This window comes from Rhinoraja longicauda, chromosome 35 (genome assembly GCF_053455715.1).
Source record: "Rhinoraja longicauda isolate Sanriku21f chromosome 35, sRhiLon1.1, whole genome shotgun sequence".
Taxonomy (NCBI): Eukaryota; Metazoa; Chordata; class Chondrichthyes; order Rajiformes; family Arhynchobatidae; genus Rhinoraja; species Rhinoraja longicauda.
In genome coordinates this window covers 11,723,712-11,743,642 of record NC_135987.1, presented here as the reverse complement: position 1 = coordinate 11,743,642, position 19,931 = coordinate 11,723,712, and the positions used below count along the sequence as shown (strand labels likewise).

The window sequence follows — 19,931 nt, the reverse complement described above, 5'->3', positions numbered from 1 at the left end:
GGAGTGGCCTGATCCCCAGGGACCGCCACAATACAGCCATATGAAAAAAAAACAAGAAGACACACAAATACATGAAAGTTAACATAAACATCCACCACAGTGGATTCCCCACATTCCTCACTGTGATGGAAGTCAAAAAGGTCCAATTTTCTTCCTTTTTATTTCTCCCGTGGTCGGGGCAGTCGAACCATCCATCGGGGCTATCAAAGCTCCCACAGTCGATGGTCGAAGCTCCCGCATCGGGGCGATCGAAACTCCTGTGTCGGGGCGGTCGATCATTATCTCCTTTGTAAAGCTGACATTGAGAGAAGGGTTGTTGTCTCGGCACCAGGACACGAGGTTCTCGATTTCCTTCCTGTACTCCGCCTCATCTTTATTTGATATCCGGCCCACAATGGTGGTGTCATCTGCGACTTTGAAAATTGAATTCGATTTGTACATGGCTGCACAATCATGGGTGTACAAGGAGTAAAGAGGAGGCTGGGAACGCAGCCTTGCGGAGCACCGGTGTTGAGGATTATCGTCGAGGATGATTTGTCCCCTAATCTCACTGATTGGGGTCTGTTGTCAGGACGTCAAGGATCCAGTTGCAGAGATGAGTGCTGACACCATGTTCAGCGAATTTGGTGATAAGTTTGGATGGTATAATGGTGTTCAAGGCAGAGCTGTAGTCTATGAATAGGAGTCTGACGTAAGTGTCTCTCTTATCCAGGTTCCAGGGATGAGTATAAAGCTAGGGCGATGGCATCGTCCGTGGACTGGTTGTGGCAGTAGGCGAACTGCAGTGGGTCAAGGCCGCTGGGTAAACTTGAATTAATCTCATAAATAATGTATTTAAATAATTTCTTTAGATGACTACCTTAATCACCAAGGCAAAGGAGGCTATGGGCCAAGTGCTGGCTTGACCTGTTGAGTTTATCAAGCATTTTCAGCAGAAAATGTTGTTTTTGACCTGGTGAGTCTCCTCTGCACTCTCTCCAGCTCAATCATAACCTTGCATCTCTCTTCAGACTCACTCGTAATCTAAAGCAAAATTACATCTATATTTAACACATTCTGATCATGCTTAAACAGAAACTTTGATCCAAACGGCTAGCACCAGTTTTTAAACCTGAAACAACTAAGCAGAACAGATTACAAGGCCGAATTTCATATGTTAAACCGAAAGCTAAAATTCACATCAACTGGCAAAGGTCTCTGTTAAATATCACAGCATGGATAAGCAAAGCAATGGCTGATACACAAATTACTGGTTGAAATTATGTCATTTATTTGTGAGCATCAGGTGACGCAAACTTAAAGAGTATGGGTTGAGGTTTTGCAATGTTGATCATGACCTTCTAGCAAAGCCTCAATTGTGTGCGTAATTCTATGGTGCTTACTTGTGTATGCCACACCCATGTACAAGTATTTGTTGCCAAAATCAATAGAATTAATCAGGTGACTCAAAGGTTATCAACTAATTCTATTCATTGTAATAATTCTCCACATTTTAATGAAATAAATTGGCTAGGCCTTGAAACTTTCATTAGTCATGTGGAAATTCCTGGTCCTACTCCCATAAAGTTGGCGCACAGAACAATGAGTCAGGAAAGCCTAGCCAGGCTGAATATGTAGAGAGAAGAAACTCCAGATGCTGGTTTACTAAGAAACATACAAAGTGCAGGATTAACTTAGTGGGTCAGGCACATCCCCACCTGAAAATTTGTCTACCCATGTTCTCCAGAGATGCTGCCTGACCCGCTGAGTTACTCCAGCACTTTGTGTCTTTCCAAGCTGAATATGGTTTTATAGGATTGCATTTCAAAACAATTGAGATTCAAGTACTGACTAGAGAACAGCTTTGAATCCAACCTTTAACATTCACTTACATCATATAAAATACACTTAATTTGCCTGTTAGTATTTCTCAACAGAAAAGAAAGAAAAATTATAGAACATTGTAAAGCCTAGAGTTTCAGAAGAAGATATTGTCGCACAAAAATATCTTTTCACTGCAAATGCTTACAGAAATAAGATTTAAGCTGCACTTCACATTTGCAGCTCAAAGAAATTGTGACACTTTAAAAAATATGGATTATTGAACAAATACCACCAATGAGGGCCCTAAAATTAAAAATCAAATAATTATGATTAACTGAATTTCTACTTACTGTATTGGTTATTCAAAATCAATATATATTTATCATAGCTGCATCTAAAATGCATTAAGCACTCATTATGAAAATACCAATGACTGATCAGCTACCTGCTAAAGCTTGTCACCTGCTGTACAGTGATTGTTTTACAATTTTAACAATGTTATTCGTGAAGGTTGCACATATCACTGAATGGGTTCCCCCAGGAACTTCAACATCCTCCCACACCCAAAAGATATGCTGATAGATTGATTGGCTTCTGTAAATTATTCCCTGTGTCAGTGGGTGGTAGAAGAAACAAGATCACGTTGATGGGCTCGTGAGATAGTATACATTGCTGGGAAATAGGTGGAGAAATGGCACTGATGGGAAGGCCAATACGTGTCTGTCCCCCCGGGTCAGATTACATAAAGGGAAGAAGAAACCTGTTACCAATTCCAGGTAAATTACCTTTTACTAAAACTGGTGAGAAGTTGATTCCAAGAATGAAGTGACTGCGTTGTGAGGAAAGATGAAAATAATTAGGTTAATCTATGAGTTTTGAAGTAAGACTCAGTAAATAGTTGATTGAGTCCCAAGAAGCCAGATGTCATTGACACATACAGTTCAGTTACAAAACTTGCTCAGCATAGAGGAGTGGGATGCAGGACCTGCTTTCATGTTGTGTGTCCCTACTTTACGCCAACTTTTGAGTTCAAAACTGGTGCCATCTTATGCACCAATTCGAGCATTTGTTCCACCTTACCATCTTTATTAATTTACAGGAAAATACTAATAACAAAACAAATTAATTAATGGACCTTTTTGTCCCTCCTACCAATAAACGCTCACGTATATATTAAATATCTTGCACTAGAAATACATCACTGTTTAATACAAAAAGCACAAGACTACAGAACATTTTCCTGAATAAGTCGAGAATTTAAACAAAAAGTTCAGTGGCAAATGAACTCAAGCTATTTCTGAAACTTTGTCAAGTTCCTGACTCAAATAAATCAGAACTTCAAAAGATAAATGAAACAGCCTTCTGGAACGAGGAGAATTTTACCTCACTAACTGGTGTTAAGATTTTGTTGGCATAGTCTTATAAACTGTATAAAACTAAGTAACAATTATTATCAGAGCATCAAAGTTAAGAACACAAAGTACTGTGCTTCCAGATATAGTCAAGGACATTCCAGAGACTCGTTTGTCAGAAAACTGATATCAAATAAATTAAGTGAACTTGCTTTACCCCCTCATATTCCTATTCAAAATTGTAAAACAGTGTACAGCTACAGGTGGAAAAATAATAAGACAGTAAAAATATTTTTTCTCTGTTGCATTGGAACGGTTAGTGACAATACCAATTTGTATGATATAGATTATTGAATGGAAATTAACAGATTACTTATAAATATTTTGCATTTTTTGCCCAAGTGAAGTCACGCGCTTGAATAGCAGAACATAAATGCAAAACTTAAGTGCGATTATATTGAAAACGTGTGCAGAGGCTATCTTACAGAATTGATATCAGATACCTTTATGTAAATGTACAAGGCATGATTAGTAAGTTAGCAGGTGACACACAAGTGGGTGGTATTGCAGATAGTGAAGATGGTTGTCCAAAATTGCAGCAGGATTATGATCGTTTGGGCAGGTGGGCTGAGGAATGGTTGATGGAGTTTAATACAGAGAAGTGCAAGGTATTACATTTTGGGAAGTCTAACTAGGGCAAGACTCACGCTGTGAATGGCAGGGTTCTGGCAAGTGTCGTAGAGCAGAGGGATCTAGGCATGTTGGTAAATAGTTCCTTGAAAGTGGCATCACAGGGAGATAGGATGGTCAAGAAGCCTTTGGGCACATTGGCCTTCATCAGTACTGAGTATAGAAGTTGGGAGGTCATGTCACAGTTGTACAAAATATTGATGTGACCACATTTAGAGTATTGTGGATAAACACAAAATGCTGGAGTAACTCAGTGAGTCAGGCAGCACCAAAAAAGGAATGGGTGGCGTTTCGGGTTCGAACCATCTAACTAACGAGCTGCTGGAGGAGGTAATTGAGGAACGTACTATCACAACGTTTAAAACCGTTGGATAGGTATATGGATAGGATAGATTGCGAGGTATATTGGCCAAATGCAAGCATGTGGGAGTAGTGTAGATTGGGCGTGTTTGCCGAATTGTAAGAGAGAACTAAGTTTTTACTCAAGAATACATGCCAAGCAGTTTAGCCTACATTTTTTTGCATGTCTGTTTATTGTAAAAGTATTTGAAAACAAGAAAATTATGCATTGCTTCTTTTTATGAACTACACGACATCGTGAGCCATGGTAGGGTAGATCAATAGTTTTATTTTATTTGAAGAAAATACAATGTAGTGCAAGATTAATCATTAAAACAGGATATGAAGTTTTTAGAGGGATATGGGCCAAACGTGAGCAGATTGTGTAGACAGGGGAAAGTTGGGCCAAAAGCCAATTTCTATGCTATATGACCCTATAACTCTAAAAGTACTCAGTCAACATTTATCAACATATTAAACTCGCTTATAAAATGTTATGGTTTTAATCAAAGTAAAAAAATGTCTAGTAATTCAATGTTGCTGTTCAGCTTAGGATGCACATTGTCCAGTTTCCATTGCTCTTCCGATAGAACCACTGCTTTTGTAATTACAGTTCCAAGAGTGGCAGCACACAATTACATCATCAACATAACTATTCTTTCTGCCCACATCTGCTGTGCCTGATACCTTCATGCGTGCAAACTGGCTGGCACATTTGCCAATGATAAATAGTGATTATAAAAGTGTTTATTTGGGGAGAGATGTGTAATGGGGAGAGATGTGTGTTCACTTGTTACAATAGTTGAATAAATATGCCCTCAATAAAGTCCTTGGGAACCATTTAATTCAAGCAAGTAACACCATTTAAGCAAAGCTGATAATAAAATGCACTGTCTTGCTGAGACAAGCTCATTAGAAGCCAGAGATTGGTCTGCTCTTTCCATCTGTTGCATTTGTCCCAAATTAAGAGTGTCCTTACAGAAACTTGACCATAGATTGGTGAGCGATGAGGTTCCACACTTCATCCTCTTACAAAAACAATTGATTTTGAATTGATCTAAGATGATCAATAGAAAGTTCAGGAGGCTCTTAAATGTTGTTTATATACAATTGATAAAAATGGCACTCATTTCTGCTGTACCTACACTGAATAATACAAGGCATCTGAAGAAGGGTCTCGACCCGAAACATCACCCATTCCTTCTCTCCCGAGATGCTGCCTGACCTGCTGAGTTACTCCAGCATTTTGTGAATTAAGGCATCATAATTGGTAATTTTGCACTAATTGGAGCAGGATGTCATCTTGTTCGTTAATACCAAGATCTCCACTGCCATCCCCTTTCAAAGTTATAGATGACTAACTGGAATCCTGCTCATTATACAACATAGTTAAGATCAACAATAAACAATTTACAACGTACGTAATGTTATTCCTGCTCGAATGACTACATTTTGGTAAAATTTAAAAGAGATCTTGAATGTTAATTATTATTGATAACCATTTAACTCACAAAATACTTCAACCTCGCATTTAATGAGGTTTGTCAGTCACAAATAATAAGATACCAATAATAAGATACCACCGTCGTAAAATATTAATACTGTTTCTCCCATTCCCCACTCTTCAAGTAATTACATAAACTTTCATTCCGACCAGGAAATTAAGAAAAGCTTCTTAGTGAAAAGATACCTACTCACCAGTGACAACAATTTGAAAGAAAGCACACCACTTAAAATGCTTTTCCATATGGATCACACAAACATAAAGCACTTCCTACATTTAACTGGACGAAGACAAGTGTGCATTCCAGTCCTACTGGCTGCTTTTGATCCACCCAGCCTTTCAAATATTTTGCGCACAAAGAAATTGTACAAGTGGCTTCTGAAAAAAATTAATTAGACTTTTATTTGGTAAGGCTGATGGAGTTTTATGTGTGGACTTGAATTCCACTTTTGTTCCACATTTATAGAGAAAGTAGTTCTTGACGTCACTCTTGAATAACCTATAGCTAAGATTTTGTCCCTAATTTTCTTCTACCTAATAATTTCAGAGATTTAAAAACCTGAGCGAAATTCTTTAAATTCAAGAAATATACATAGTTATTCTACTTTACCTCATAATTAATATTAACATCAAAAGTAACATTAGCAAATTTGCGGATGACACAAAGCTGGGTGGCAGTGTGAACTGTGAGGAGGATGCTGTGAGGATGCAGGGTGACTTGGACAGGTTGTGTTAGTGGGCAGATGCATGGCAGATGCAGTTTAATGTGGATAAATGTGAGGTTATCCACTTTGGTGGAAAGAACAGGATGGCAGATTATTATCTGAATGGTGTCAAGTTAGGAAATGGGGAAGTACAAGATCTGGGTGTCCTTGTTCATCAGTCACTTAATGTTAACATGCAGGTACAGCAGGCAGTGAAAGCTAATGGCATGTTGGCCTTTATGACAAGAGGAGTTGAGTATGGGAGCAAAGAGGACCTTCTGCAGTTGTACAGGGCCCTAATGAGACCGCACCTGGAGTACTGTGTGCATTTTTGTCTCCAAATTTGAGGAAGGATATTCTTGCTATTGAGGGAGTGCAGCATAGGTTCACTTGGTTAATTCCCGGAATGGCGGGACTGTCGTATGTTGAAAGATTGGAGCGACTAGGCTTGTATATGCTGGAATTTAGAAGGATGAGAGGGGATCTTAATGAAACATATAAGATTATTAAAGGATTGGACACATTAGAGACAGGAAACGTGTTCCCAATGTTGGGGAAGTCCAGAACCATCGGCTACAGTTTAAGAATAAGGGGTAGGCCATTTAGAACGGAGATGAGGAAAAACATTTTCAGTCAGAGAGTTGTAAATCTGTGGAATTCTCTGCCTCAGAAGGCAGTGGAGGCCAATTCTCTGGATGCTTTCAAGAGAGCTAGATAGAGCTCTTAAAGATAGCAGAATCAGGGGGTATGGGGAGAAGGCAGGAACAGGGTACTGATTGTGAATGATCAGCCGTGATCACATTGAATGGCGGTGCTGGCTCAAAGGGCCGAATGGCCTACTCCTGCACCTATTGTCTATAATTTAACCCTTTAAACATCCCTTTATTTTATCAGTTCCTTCTCGTAAAGAAAATATGCAAATTTGCCTTAGTTGGATCAAAATGGTGACGATCAGTGGGAATAACAAAGAATTATAAACACAAACTGCAAACAAGAAAAAAGCTGACTATAGTTTTGGAAAATTGTTTAGTCATTCTTGGGTGCACACAAAAAACATTTTTAAGATATATCACAGGGAGTTGCAGCCACTGACGCTGACTTTTAAAAAGTGACCTGAAAGCTTGGTTAAAGAAATGCAAATTGAGATTTATTTTAAAAGAGAGCAAGATAGAGAAATGAAGCCATCAAAAAGATTTTTAAATGTTCCAGTAATACTCAGGACCATAAGTCAGTAGTGCCTGTTCTGTACTTTCCATCTTTCCTTTTTACTTCTCTCGGCAACAAGTCTAGCTCTCTGCAATAACCTTTATAAAACGCAGTGTTGAAATGTAATTACACAGTGCTACATTGACTTCTTTAGCCTTCATTGCATTACTGAAGTGCAATTACTTCAGAACATTAAGATCTTGTGGTCTGATCAGCTGCAACAAAATTCAATCAGCAAATTCATACCTATCGCTAATTCTACTTAATTACTTTCTTGAATTTCAAGGATTAATCCCGATGGGCAGTGAGGCTTGACTAATCTCTTGGGGTGCTTATTTCAAGTCTTTCCAAGTTTCGAGATTATTTAATTACTTTAAAGTCTGGCTAATTTAATAGTGCAGATCTGAGTCACTCTATATCTGAGTAACTGGCTTATAACTCAATTATATGCAATGTGCTAAATAACCAAAATGATGGCTTTATTTGTCTCATCTCCAATGCGGATTTAGTTAAGACACACCAAAATCTTGGACTATTTACTACTGTAAAAGAAGTATTATTCTTAATACGTTTATAGTCCCAAATTTAAACTTAAAATTATCAGCAACTGTTGATGCAAAAATCCAGGTTTTCTTGTCGTCCACAAACCAGTCAATGTACAAGAAACCAGGATGTACATTTATAAAAATAAGAACAAAACAAAATGCTGAAGAGAATCAGGAATTCAAGCAGCATTATGGAAATGTGAATCAAGATTAATGTTATAAGTGAAAAAGACTCAAAGCACTGGACCAACTCAGCGGGTCAGGCACCATTTCTGGAGAATATGGATAAGTGATGTTGTAAATTAAGATTAACAATAAACAAACCTGTCTCACACCTATTATTCTTATCTCTGAACTTTTTTCCAACCTCGCCTGTGTCAACCTATTAACTGTCATGCTTTGTCCTGCCTCTCCCCTTTTCCAGCTTCCTTCTCCCCCCTACAATCAGACTGAAGAAGGAACTCGACCCAAAACATCACATCCAGAGATGCTTCCAGGTCCGCTGACCTTGTGCCCTTTTAAGGGAACTTGTATATTGTTGTAGCTTAAAAGCACATGCAGGGGCATCAAAACATTGTGCACATTTTCTGCATTCTGCTGCTCGATAATATCCTTTGATGTTATGGTTGGTTGATCAAGTACAATATCAATTGACTGAAAATGTCATGCATTACAGATTGCAATTTATATTGCTTACAACAAACTTAATATAATATGCAAGCCGAAATGTTGAAGGGTAATTTTAGAGGCTATAAAATGTGTTCACAGACATTGTTAACTCAATTTTAGACTCACATTTCAAAGGGGAGTGAGTTGATGACATCTCCGTACTCATAACTTTTTAATGAATCAACAGACATTTTAATGAATTATATTTGGTGTATTTGTGGCAGCAATGTCAACCATAAATTTATTTACGAATTCTGGAATGAGAAAATTAGTAAAGGCAAGTGCTGCTAATATAATGACATTAGTTATTATGGATTTCTTAGAAGTTATTGAATGGTTTCAGCACTGTGAACCTTGTTAGAATTGTGATTGCCAGTGCCAATGTAATGTGTGGTAAGAATCACTTTTGTCCACACAAATCTAAAGGAAAGGCAGTCGACTCAATAAGTGATGCTTTTGCAATTCCATTGACCTGTTGCTCAAAAAAACCCATGCAATTTGGACTTCATGATAAGGTAGATGTTCAACTGGTTTGTGCATTCTGCAAAGAACAATCTCAATCCAAGAAAATATATCAAGCATTCGAATAAACTCTCATAAAATATACAGACATGGTGTACTGAAGTCTGCCTCAATTCCTGATGTTGAAAACATTAAAACCTAGGTTTACTAACCAAAAAGATACGTTTGCTCTGTCCAGCATTGCCATTGGTTTCGTTTGTTTGTAGGAATCGTTTTGCCACTGTTCTCTGTGTGATTTTAACTCCGAAGATCAACTTGCATTGCTGAAGCAATATATGACCGACAGATACTAATATATTGAAAGAGACTACCTTTTGATTATTGGACAAATGTTCAAATCCCCAAATCTATTTTTTGAAGATCAGCTTCCAACTTCCCAATCCATAAAAATCAATTCAATCAAATGTTTTGCTTATTTGTTTGTATTTCTTACATTCCACGGTAATTAAAGGGAATTGCAAACTTAGACCTTGCCTATGAGGTTTTTTAAAAATAGTTTTAGGGAGCCACACCTTTAATAAAAACATCATTAGTGCACGCGAGGACCTGTCACGTGACCTTCCATCCATCCGAATGAAACAAATATTTTGTGGGCCTAACATACCCAATTAACAGTTGATCGAGTGGTGCATGTTTGCACCCATTACTTTCATGTTGGAATATGAATGGCAAGTCAGGCATCCAGTGAATTAGTTGCTCGGTTTAATTTCTCCTTGATGGAAACCAAAATCAAAATATTTTGAAGGTTAGAAAATTATAGCTCTCACTGCAAGGAATTTCCATTTTGTTTTAGTTTCACGAACATAGATCAAAAGCTCAGTGATTGTTCATATCAGAATTGCACTAATTTTCTCAAACACAGTTTATTCTGAGGATCGGTAGATACCATCAACATGCAAGAAATAAGACAAGAAATGTCTGTGTGTTATGCATCAAACTCAGATCTTCCAATTATTCATTCAGGGAGGCAGTAACAATCAATCTATAAAGTGTCTTTACTGATTCTCCGAAGAGCATCACTTTACTGCAATGTATTAAATTTCTGACATCTCTCAATATCAATATCAATATCAGGGAGTTGGCTGCGCCTAACGGCTGCTCCTCTCTGGCAGTCTGTTGTCTTTTTTTCTTTTTTTTTGTTTGTGTCGGTGTTGGGATGGTTTTTGTTTCTGTTTTTGACTGTGTATGTGTGGTGGGGGTGTGGGGTGTGGGGTGGGGCGGGGGGAAACCTTTCTTTTATTAGGTCTCTTCCCCGGGGCGCAGCTCGCCCGCGGGGCCTTCCATCGCCCGGCGCGGCTCGGCTGCGGGACTTAACATCGCCGGCGCGGCTCAGCCGCGGGAGGTTTCAGTGCCCGATGCGGCTCGGCCGCTGGACTTAACATCGCCCGGTGCGGCCGCGGGACGTTTCAGTGCCCGGCGCGGCTTGGCCGCTGGACTTAACATCGCCAGCGCGGCTCGGCCGCGGGACGTTTCAGTGCCCGGTGCGGCTCAGCCGCGGGACGTTTCGGTGCCCGGCGCGACTTGGCCGCTGGACTTAACATCGCCAGCGCGGCTCGGCCGCGGGACGTTTCAGTGCCCGGTGCGGCTCGGCCGCTGGACTTAACATCGCCCGGTGCGGCTCGGCCGCGGGACGTTTCGGTGCCCGGTGCGGCTCGGCCGCGGGACGTTTCAGTGCCCGGCGCGGCTCAGCTGCGGGACTTAACATCGCCCGGTGCGGCTCGGCCGCGGGATGTTTCGGTGCCCGGTGCGGCTCGGCCGCGGGACATTTCGGTGCCCGGTGCGGCTCGGCCGCTGGACTTAACATCGCCCGGTGCGGCCGCGGGACGTTTCGGTGCCCGGGGCGGCTCGGCCGCGGGGCCTTCCATCCTCTTGCGGGGGCTGTGCGTGTCGGTTGCCTCGGTAGGGGTCGAGCTGCCTGTCCGTGGGTGCGGGGGGAAGAGAGGGGAAGTTTTGTTGCCTCCATCACAGTGAGGGGGTGTTTGGAGTCACTGTGATGGATGTTTGTGTTGGGGTCGGGTGTCCTGTGTTTTTTTCTTTTTGCTGTGTTTTGTGACTGCTGAAATTTCGTTCGGTGTTGTGCCGAATGACAATAAAGTGTTGTTATGTTATGTTATCCTCCAGCAGTCTATTGTTCTCTTCCTCAACAATTCCAAGCAAATTTCTACCTGGAAATTTGGAAATGCTACCCTGTGGACCATGCCAAAATTATTAAAATATATACAAAACAATAAAGGCACCAGATCTGGCCCCAAGGGAGGCATCTTTCAGAATGTAAGTAGGTGGCAAAAGTAATCAGGTCACAGTTGTACACCAGTATTTGGAGGTCTCTCAGGTTGTGAAGAAACTAGGGTATACAATGTGGTAAGAGGACAAATGTCTGTGTATTATGCATCAAACTCAGATCTTCATGAAAAAAAAACCAATAATCCCATTTTATAGCCACATCATTAATTAGTAGAGAGGCTTCCCCCCCCCCCCCCCAAAAAAAGTACAAAAACTGTGAAAATAATAAATGCACCATCTTTCATTAAAGAAATTGATCAAAAAAGCAACTTTCATAATACTCCATAACAAGCAAGAATGTAGGCATACCCGAACAAACTTTATAATAGACTTCATTCAGCTTCCAGTCAAAGCATTTGTAGCTTACAACATTTAACGTTAAACAGCAAAATCATTGCACATCACATCAAATTATACCTTGAAAGTTGTCACCTGCTCAATGAATAAAATTGTGATCCACTGCAGTATTTCTTTCATTTTAACACAATTTTTGACAGAATTCGTTTTGGCAAGAGCTCCATAGCATATTTTAGTTTAGTTTAGAGTTTATAGATACAGCATTGAAAAAGGATCTTCAGCCCATCAAGTTCATGCTGACCATCAATCACCTGTTCACATGCACTGCTATAATGTGCAACTTTCCCATTCCCTACACACTAAGGGCAATTTACAGAGGCCAATTAACTACAAACCCACACATCTTTGGGATGTGGGAGAAAACCGGAACACTCGGAGGAAATCCACATGCAAACTCCACACAGGCTGCACCAGAAGTCAGGATCAAACTCAGGTCTCTGGTGCCAGACTTTTTTTTTTTTTACAGCAACCTCGATCAATCTAATCAGGTAAGCAATTAATTTATAACACCTGTCGCTATATCTCCTCCCTCAACTTTGTCCAGAGACCCCAACAGTCCTATAAGAAAATAACTGCAGATGCTGGTACAAATCGATTTATTCACAAAATGCTGGAGTAACTCAGCAGGTCAGGCAGCATCTCGGGAGAGAAGGAATGGGTGACGTTTCGGGTCGAGACCCTTCTTCAGACTGATGTCGGGGGTGGGACAAAGGAAGGATATAGGTGGAGACAGGAAGATAGAGGGAGATCTGGGAAGGAGGAGGGGAAGGGAGGGACAGAGGAGCTATCTGAAGTTGGAGAAGTCAACGTTCATACCACCGGGCCGCAAACTGCCCAGGCGAAATATGAGGTGCTGCTCCTCCAATTTCCGGCGGGCCTCACTATGGCACTGGAGGAGGCCCATGACAGAGAGGTCAGACTGGGAATGGGAGGGGGAGTTGAAGTGCTGGGCCACCGGGAGATCAGTGGCGTTAATGCGGACCGAGCGCAGGTGTTCAGCGAAGCGATCGCCGAGCCTGCGCTTGGTTTCGCCGATATAGATGAGTAGACATCTAGAGCAGCGGATGCAATAGATGAGGTTGGAGGAGGTGCAGGTGAACAGTCCTTTCAGGTTAGGCAGAGGTTCATTTGCACCTCTTCCAACCTCATCTACTGTATCCATTGTTCAAGATGTAGACTCTTACACATCGGTGAGACCAAATGCAGACTGGGCGATCGTTTCGTGGAACACCTTCGCTCAGCCCGCGTGAACCAACCTGATCTCCCAGTTGCTGGACACTTTAATTCTCCTTCCCATTCCTACACAGACCTTTCTGTCCTCGGTCTCCTCCATTGTCAGAGTGAGGCTAAACGCAAATTGGAGGAACAGCATCTCATATTTCGCTTGGGCAGCTTACACCCCAGTGGTATATTGATTTCTCTCACTTCAGGTAGCCCTCTCTCTCTCTATCCCTCCCCCACCTAAGTCGCACTAGCTTCTCATTTTCACACAACAGACAGCCTGTTTCCTTTATCATCGTTACTTTTTTGCATATCTTTCATTCATTGTTCTTTATCTCTCCACATCATCTATATCTCTCGTTTCCCTTATCCCAAACCAGTCTGAAAAAGGGTCTCGACCCAAAACACCACCCATTCCTTCTCTCCAGAGATGCTGCCTGTCCCGCTGAGTTACTCCAGCTTTTTGTGTCTATCTTCGGTTTAAACCAGCATCTGCAGTTCCTTCTTACAAATTATAATCAAGGACAAGTTAGTTTGGTAGGCATCATTCTGAAATATCTTTTGAAAGGAAAACTATTAGCCATGCACAGTATTATCCAATCTTTTTTCATTGGCTGGCTAAATATTGGCTGGCTTTCAATCACTTAGTAGAGACCGATTTAGTCTCTAGACCAAAGAGGACAATGCAACAGGTTTAACAACTGGTTATGTCCCATATTCACTAAGGCATCCTCTGCTAACCACTCCAAAGACCAGATCAACAGGATAAGGAAGAGTTTCCTAACTACACAGCATAATTTAATAAATCATGATTACAAAGCAAAATAAACACGATAAAAAATTTCAACCTGAGACCACTGAAAAAATAATTACAATAGATCAGCACTGTGCAACGCTCCTACCTTGAGAGCACAGAAGATGCAGGAATCTCCCATACATTTGTGAGTGGTTAACTGCCTGAAACTCCTTCGAAAAATATCAAGATGCCAAAGAACCTATGAAGGAAGATTTATGGAAATAACTTAAGTTATTCAATGACATTTTTAATATTATTTTCAATAAAGTATATTGTAAAACAAAAACATGTTTCATTAAAAACAAATGCATAGCTTGAGGTGACTGCTTGCTTTCATCAGAACTACTTTCTCTGAATTCTCAATCGATTTGCCAAAATGTAAGATGACTGTTTGCACGGCCAGTTAAATCTATGCTAATATTTGCACAAGGGTTGCATCTGGTCTTCGTAAATATGAATGATCTTATACAGTATCCTAGCTAAGAAAGGGGAGGATACTTGGATACTTCAGGAAAACAGTACAAAAGCACATCTTCTGTTGCCTGAATTTCGACTTTTACAAATCTATCACCCCCCCCCCCCCATTAAACTCATTTACATGAGTGACATTATTTAGTTCAATCTAACTTTGTAATTTAACGTTGTTGATTTCTGAGTTAGATGAAATTCCCTCTCCTCCTCCACAACACTGTCTCCATCTTGAATCCTGTCAATTCATATAAATGTATCAAATTTGCTCTACAATTTCAACTGTCACCTTGAAGTGGGAAAAAATACAATTTAAATCTTCTTTTCTACATTTCAAGCAATAACCTCAGCAATAAATTTAATTCAAGTCCTATTTTTTGTTTAAAAGCAGTTTGCTTTCCAACAGCACTGGCTCACATCAATTGATTCAGGGAGAGCTACCTAATTGGAAACATAATTGTCTTAATGGTAGGAAGCAGAAAGGATGGTGGGGGGCTGTTTTTGAAGTGGAGCAGTGTGACTAGTGATGTGCCTCAAGGATCGGTGTTCATTGGTGCTCATTGTTGTTTATCACCCATATCAATCTTTTAGATGAGAATGTACAAGACATGATTAGTAAGCTTGCATGTGACACTAAAATTGGTGGTATCACGAATTACAATGGGATCTTGATTAGGCCGGAAAGTGGGTTGAAGAATAGAGGAATACAGGTACATGGTTCCCAGAAGGTGGCATTGCAAGTAGATAGGGTGGTTAATAAGGATTTTGGTACACTGGCCTTCATCAGTCATGGTATCAAGTATAGAAGTATAGATATGTTATGTTACAGTTTTAAAAGATGATAGTGAAGTCATACTTGGAGTACTATGTTCAGTTTTGGTCACCCTATTTGGAGGAAGGATGCCATTAAGCTGGAAAGAATTTACGAAGGTGTCGTCAGGATCCGAGAGCCTGAGCTATAGGGCGAGGTTGGGCAGGCTAGGATCTGATTCCTTGGAGTTCAGGGAGCTAAGGAGTGATCTGATACAGGTTTAGAAAATCATGATGGGATTAGAGAGGGTGAACGCACAAGAGTTTTTTTTACCCAGGGTAGAGAAATCAGCTGGGTAAGAGGCCCAAGGTTTGGGAAACTGCATTTAATTTGTCAAGGTGTTGCATTATGGTCAGTCAAACCAGGGTAGAACTTTCACAGTGAATAGTAGGGCCCTGGGGAGTGTTGTAGAACGATGGGACCGAGGAGCATGTGCATAGTTTCCAGCTAGTAGTGTCACAGGTCGACAGAGAGGCGAAGAGGACTTTTGCCAACTGGCCTTAATCAGTAAGAGCATTGAGTATAGAAGTTGGAACATTATGCCACTGTTGTACAAGATTTTGATGAGGCCGCACTTGGAGAATTGTGGTTAGTTTTGGTCACCCTGCCACCATAGGACAAATGCCATTGAGATGGACAGAGTGTAGAATAGATAAACGAGGATGTTGCCAGGACCCGAGGGACTGAATCTTAGGGAAAGGTTGGGCGTAGGAGATTGTGGGGCGATCGTATAGAGGGACATAGTAGGGTGAATACACAGTTTTTGTCCCATGGTTGGGGAATCAAAAAATAGAGGTTATTGGTTTGAGAGTAAAAGAAGAAAGATGTAAGAGGAACCTGAAGTTCATTGGTGAATTAAGTGAGTTTTCAATCAACAAACGTCATTCTTAACAAAGGCTTTTTTTCAAAGTTAAAATCACCCAGCAATCATGGTGGGATTTGGAAGACATGTCCTCAAATCATTACTCCAGACCTCTGAATAACTGGTTCATGCCTATGATTACCAGTTCTAAAACATGCCCAGTCTGCTACTGTGTGTACTCCAGTGGCTGAATAGTTGAATCAGAAACATTAAAATGGAAAGTAGACCAGGGAGATTTAAAAACTCATCATGTAAAATGCACTTTCTTTCATCTTGCATGTTACATTAACTGATCTGTACTCTTGAAGAATAACAATCTGAGCATTACCAATTTTATTAAATTAGTATGGAAGATTCACAAGTCTGGTATTATACAAATGCACTACTTGCAATACATGTGCCCAAGTGTTTCACCCATGCACATACTCTCTCCAGAACACCTGTGATTGGAGCGTTCCTCATTTCAATCAGATTGCGAGGAAGTAACATGTTCATGATACACCCACGAGAAGAAAGGTTTAGAGATCGGATAAAAATCTAAAGTTGTCACAACAGAGTAATAATTGCCCTCATTCAATCTAGCAAAAATGAGGCAACTAGGAATAGTGTATCATTGTAAACATTAGATACGCTTATTTCAATTAAAAGTATGATCCAAACGAGAATATTTAACAGACTGCAGTTTACAATTGCAGTTTGAATTGTAAAGCCTGAGTAGTAATTGCCATTTTTTCCTATTAGAACTTTCTCAAAGCCTCTGAACAAATATTCTAATTAATGAAGTAAAACAATATATTAGAATAATGGCAAAAGAATGATGTGCTTGCAAGAAGGTGAAAGCTATCCTTTAGTGAAGTTGTAAAGGTGATAAAAAAAAATTGTTGGCACATCAATTTGTTAAGATTTAAACCATAAAGCTAATTCTCAAATTGTATCTATCTAGCAATATCAGATATTCAAGGAAGAGCTACTTACTTGTAATGCACTGTTGAGAAAGCAGCTGTTCTGCCCAGGTTCATTCATTAGTCCCTTACTTGCCGCGATAGAAGTTGTGCTCCGGGGCATAAACATCCCCTGCAGATTATTGTTCGGTGTGAAATAATTCTTCCTCCAGGACATCTTAGCTGAATACTTTCACACTTTAATACTAAATGTTTTATAGCAAAATTGCTATTTTTGTTAACCGAAGGGGCAGATCATCTCACATCAGATTATAAAGTATAAATTTAACATCAATCAAGTTGTCCCACGAATGTGCATTAAACATCATAGTCGGGGGTAGACGGTGAGCACCCATTCCTCGAAATTCCATTACCGTACTGTAGACAAAAACCAATATCAAACATTTCTTCCTTTTGCTCCAACATAAGTTTTAAAACAGTGTCTCATGATAAATTAGTTCCACATTGAAGCTGTACAAATCATTGTATAATTCCACAAGCAATTAATTTGAGTCATAAATCCAGCTCCAGTGTTTTAGACTCACAGGAAAGTGACCCAGCTTTCACAGTACCACAAGCTGTAATTTTTAACTCACAATCTGGAAGTGAAGATTCCCATCACTTCGCAATAACTGAAAGCCCGGTAGAAGTATGCCGAACTTCCGAGTTCAGCACAGAATTATTCAAATACTGTGAAACAGCACGGAGATCTCTGAAAGATGCAAACACGTCAGGTTCAGCCAGAGCACTTCATTAACTGTTGCATCATGTATTCCCTTATTTGTTCAGCGTTCTGCCTTTGATTAAGCTTCCTTGATACGATGGCTATGAATTCACTGCTTTAAAGCAGCAGCCAGAAGCTCCAAAATGTTACTTAATCCTTTTCTCGATCATTAATCAAGTATTTGAAGCTTACGTGGGCTATGTCTGTGCACTCTGACCAGTCTCTTTCTTACCCAGTGGTCTGTTCTTCTGCTAAATTGTTCAGATCAGCTACAGTTTATAGGACAAAAATCTGAAAACAAAGGAGAAAAAACCAATTAGATTGTTCTAGAGCTTACTGGTTAAATGAGATTTACTTTAACTTCAGCAGATTGCACAAATATGAGACAACTGCTTTGTCATACCTTACACACCCCCTAATGGTGAAGAATGCCACGTCAATTCAAAATACAAGGAAAACCGAGACACCATTGAAATTTTTTTACAGGAACAATAGTACTTCATTTGTCCAATGAAATGAAAAACAATGTATTGGTCACACTTCCTTCAAGGACGTCAGCATCCATGATAAACAATTAAACCTTTAAAAACGAATGACTCATACACTAGACAACAGATAGCAAATCACACCATGATGAGGTCATCACTTAATATTTAACCATACCAGTTACACTATGAATAATAAACCTATGAATGCTTGCTAGTTGAGAACAAAAGGAGGAGCCGGCGTGCTTTGTAACTTTGTCAGTGCCGTGGGTGTTCGCTATTTGTATACATTGGGTATGCAAGCAAAGAATTTAACTGTGCCTTGTCACATGTGACAATAAAGTATTCCATTGCACAGTAGCAACCTTTGCAGCACCAAATGAAACTTGCAGAATAAAGGGTTCACTTAAACAGCAAGGCAACACAAATACAAAAATGTCAATGCAGACATTTTTGTGATCAATAATGACCCTGTTAATTGACAATAGAAATCATAATTGACAGATCAAGAAAACTCAAGTCATTAATGTCCATAATGCACCAACTGCATCATTGTAACGACTGTTCAGTTTCCTTACATTGCTAGCTCAATGACTTCTCCCACACACATTTCCCAATCTACAACAAAATATTGCTTTAAAAAATCAGGTACAGCTAACACTATCAAAACTGTTCTTGATACAATCAATCATTATTGTATGGAAGTTATCTAATGATTTGAATGAATTGAAGTAATATTGTAACCATCATATTTGAAAATCAGGAACCATCTTATCTTTTTAAAGTTAAGCTGATAATACAAATCTTAATTACCCCTTTCATGTTAGATAAAAACACAATATTTCACTCGGGACACATTAACCAAAGCAGAGTTAAAATTAATTAAACAGGATTCTTTCCTTTGATTATCACAAATCAGATTAGAAAAGCGGCATGGTGGTGCAGCAGTAGAGTTGCTGCCTTACAGCACCCAAGACCCGGGTTCGAACCTAACTATGTGTGCTGTTTGTACGTTCTCCCCTGACCGCAGGGATTTTCTCCGGTTGCTCCGGTTTCCTCCCACATTCCAAAGACATACAGGTTGTTAGTTAATTGGCTTCAGTAAAAATTGGAAATTGTCCTTAGTGTGTAGGATCGTGTTTGTGTATGGGCTGAGGGGCCTGCTTCCGCACTGTATCTCTAAACTAAACATAACACTTTATTGTCCTATTGAGTTACAAGATCACTCGATCTACTCCCTATATTTCAATGATTCGAGCACAATCCATTTGTTTATGTTTTAAAGATGTTTTATCCATCTTTGCCGCTAAAAAAGTGTAGCCCTTCGTTTTCCAGATCACATTGTTTGTTCTCTTCACTCCAGTTTCTCCCGACTGACTTGTCAATCTAACTCTTGCTCTGAAATTATTCTGCACAGAATTCAAAGCAATTACCAGAAAGAAAATAAGGGAACAATTCCCCCAGTCTACGAACCTCAAGCTCCAGCCTCCACGAGGCAAGGTACATCTAAATAAATTGCACAAATTGAGTTTTATCATTTCCAAATTTCCCTCCCAGTCTGAAGAAGCTTCCCGACTCGAAACATCACCTATTCACCTATCCATATTCTCCAGAGACGCTGATTGATCCGCTGAGTTACTCCAACACTT

The 19,931-nt window shown here is 40.0% G+C and overlaps 1 protein-coding gene across 10 annotated transcripts in view; it reads right to left on the bottom strand.

Moving 5' to 3' along the window:
• usp54a (ubiquitin specific peptidase 54a) overlaps positions 1-19,931 on the bottom strand; it is an 88,263-nt gene that overhangs the window by 43,105 nt on the left and 25,227 nt on the right. For 6 of the 10 annotated variants that reach the window (XM_078428540.1, XM_078428547.1, XM_078428548.1 and 3 more), the window contains exons 2-4: positions 17,670-18,088; positions 17,108-17,451; positions 14,098-14,190 (exon numbers count right to left, since the gene is read on the bottom strand). In XM_078428540.1, the coding sequence (XP_078284666.1) occupies positions 14,098-14,190; positions 17,108-17,251 (237 nt within the window). In that variant the 5' untranslated portion in view covers positions 17,252-17,451; positions 17,670-18,088. Of the gene's footprint in view, positions 1-14,097; positions 14,191-17,107; positions 18,089-18,200; positions 18,292-19,931 lie in introns of those variants that run through there. The other 4 variants (XM_078428546.1, XM_078428545.1, XM_078428542.1 and 1 more) reach the window with 3 other exon arrangements.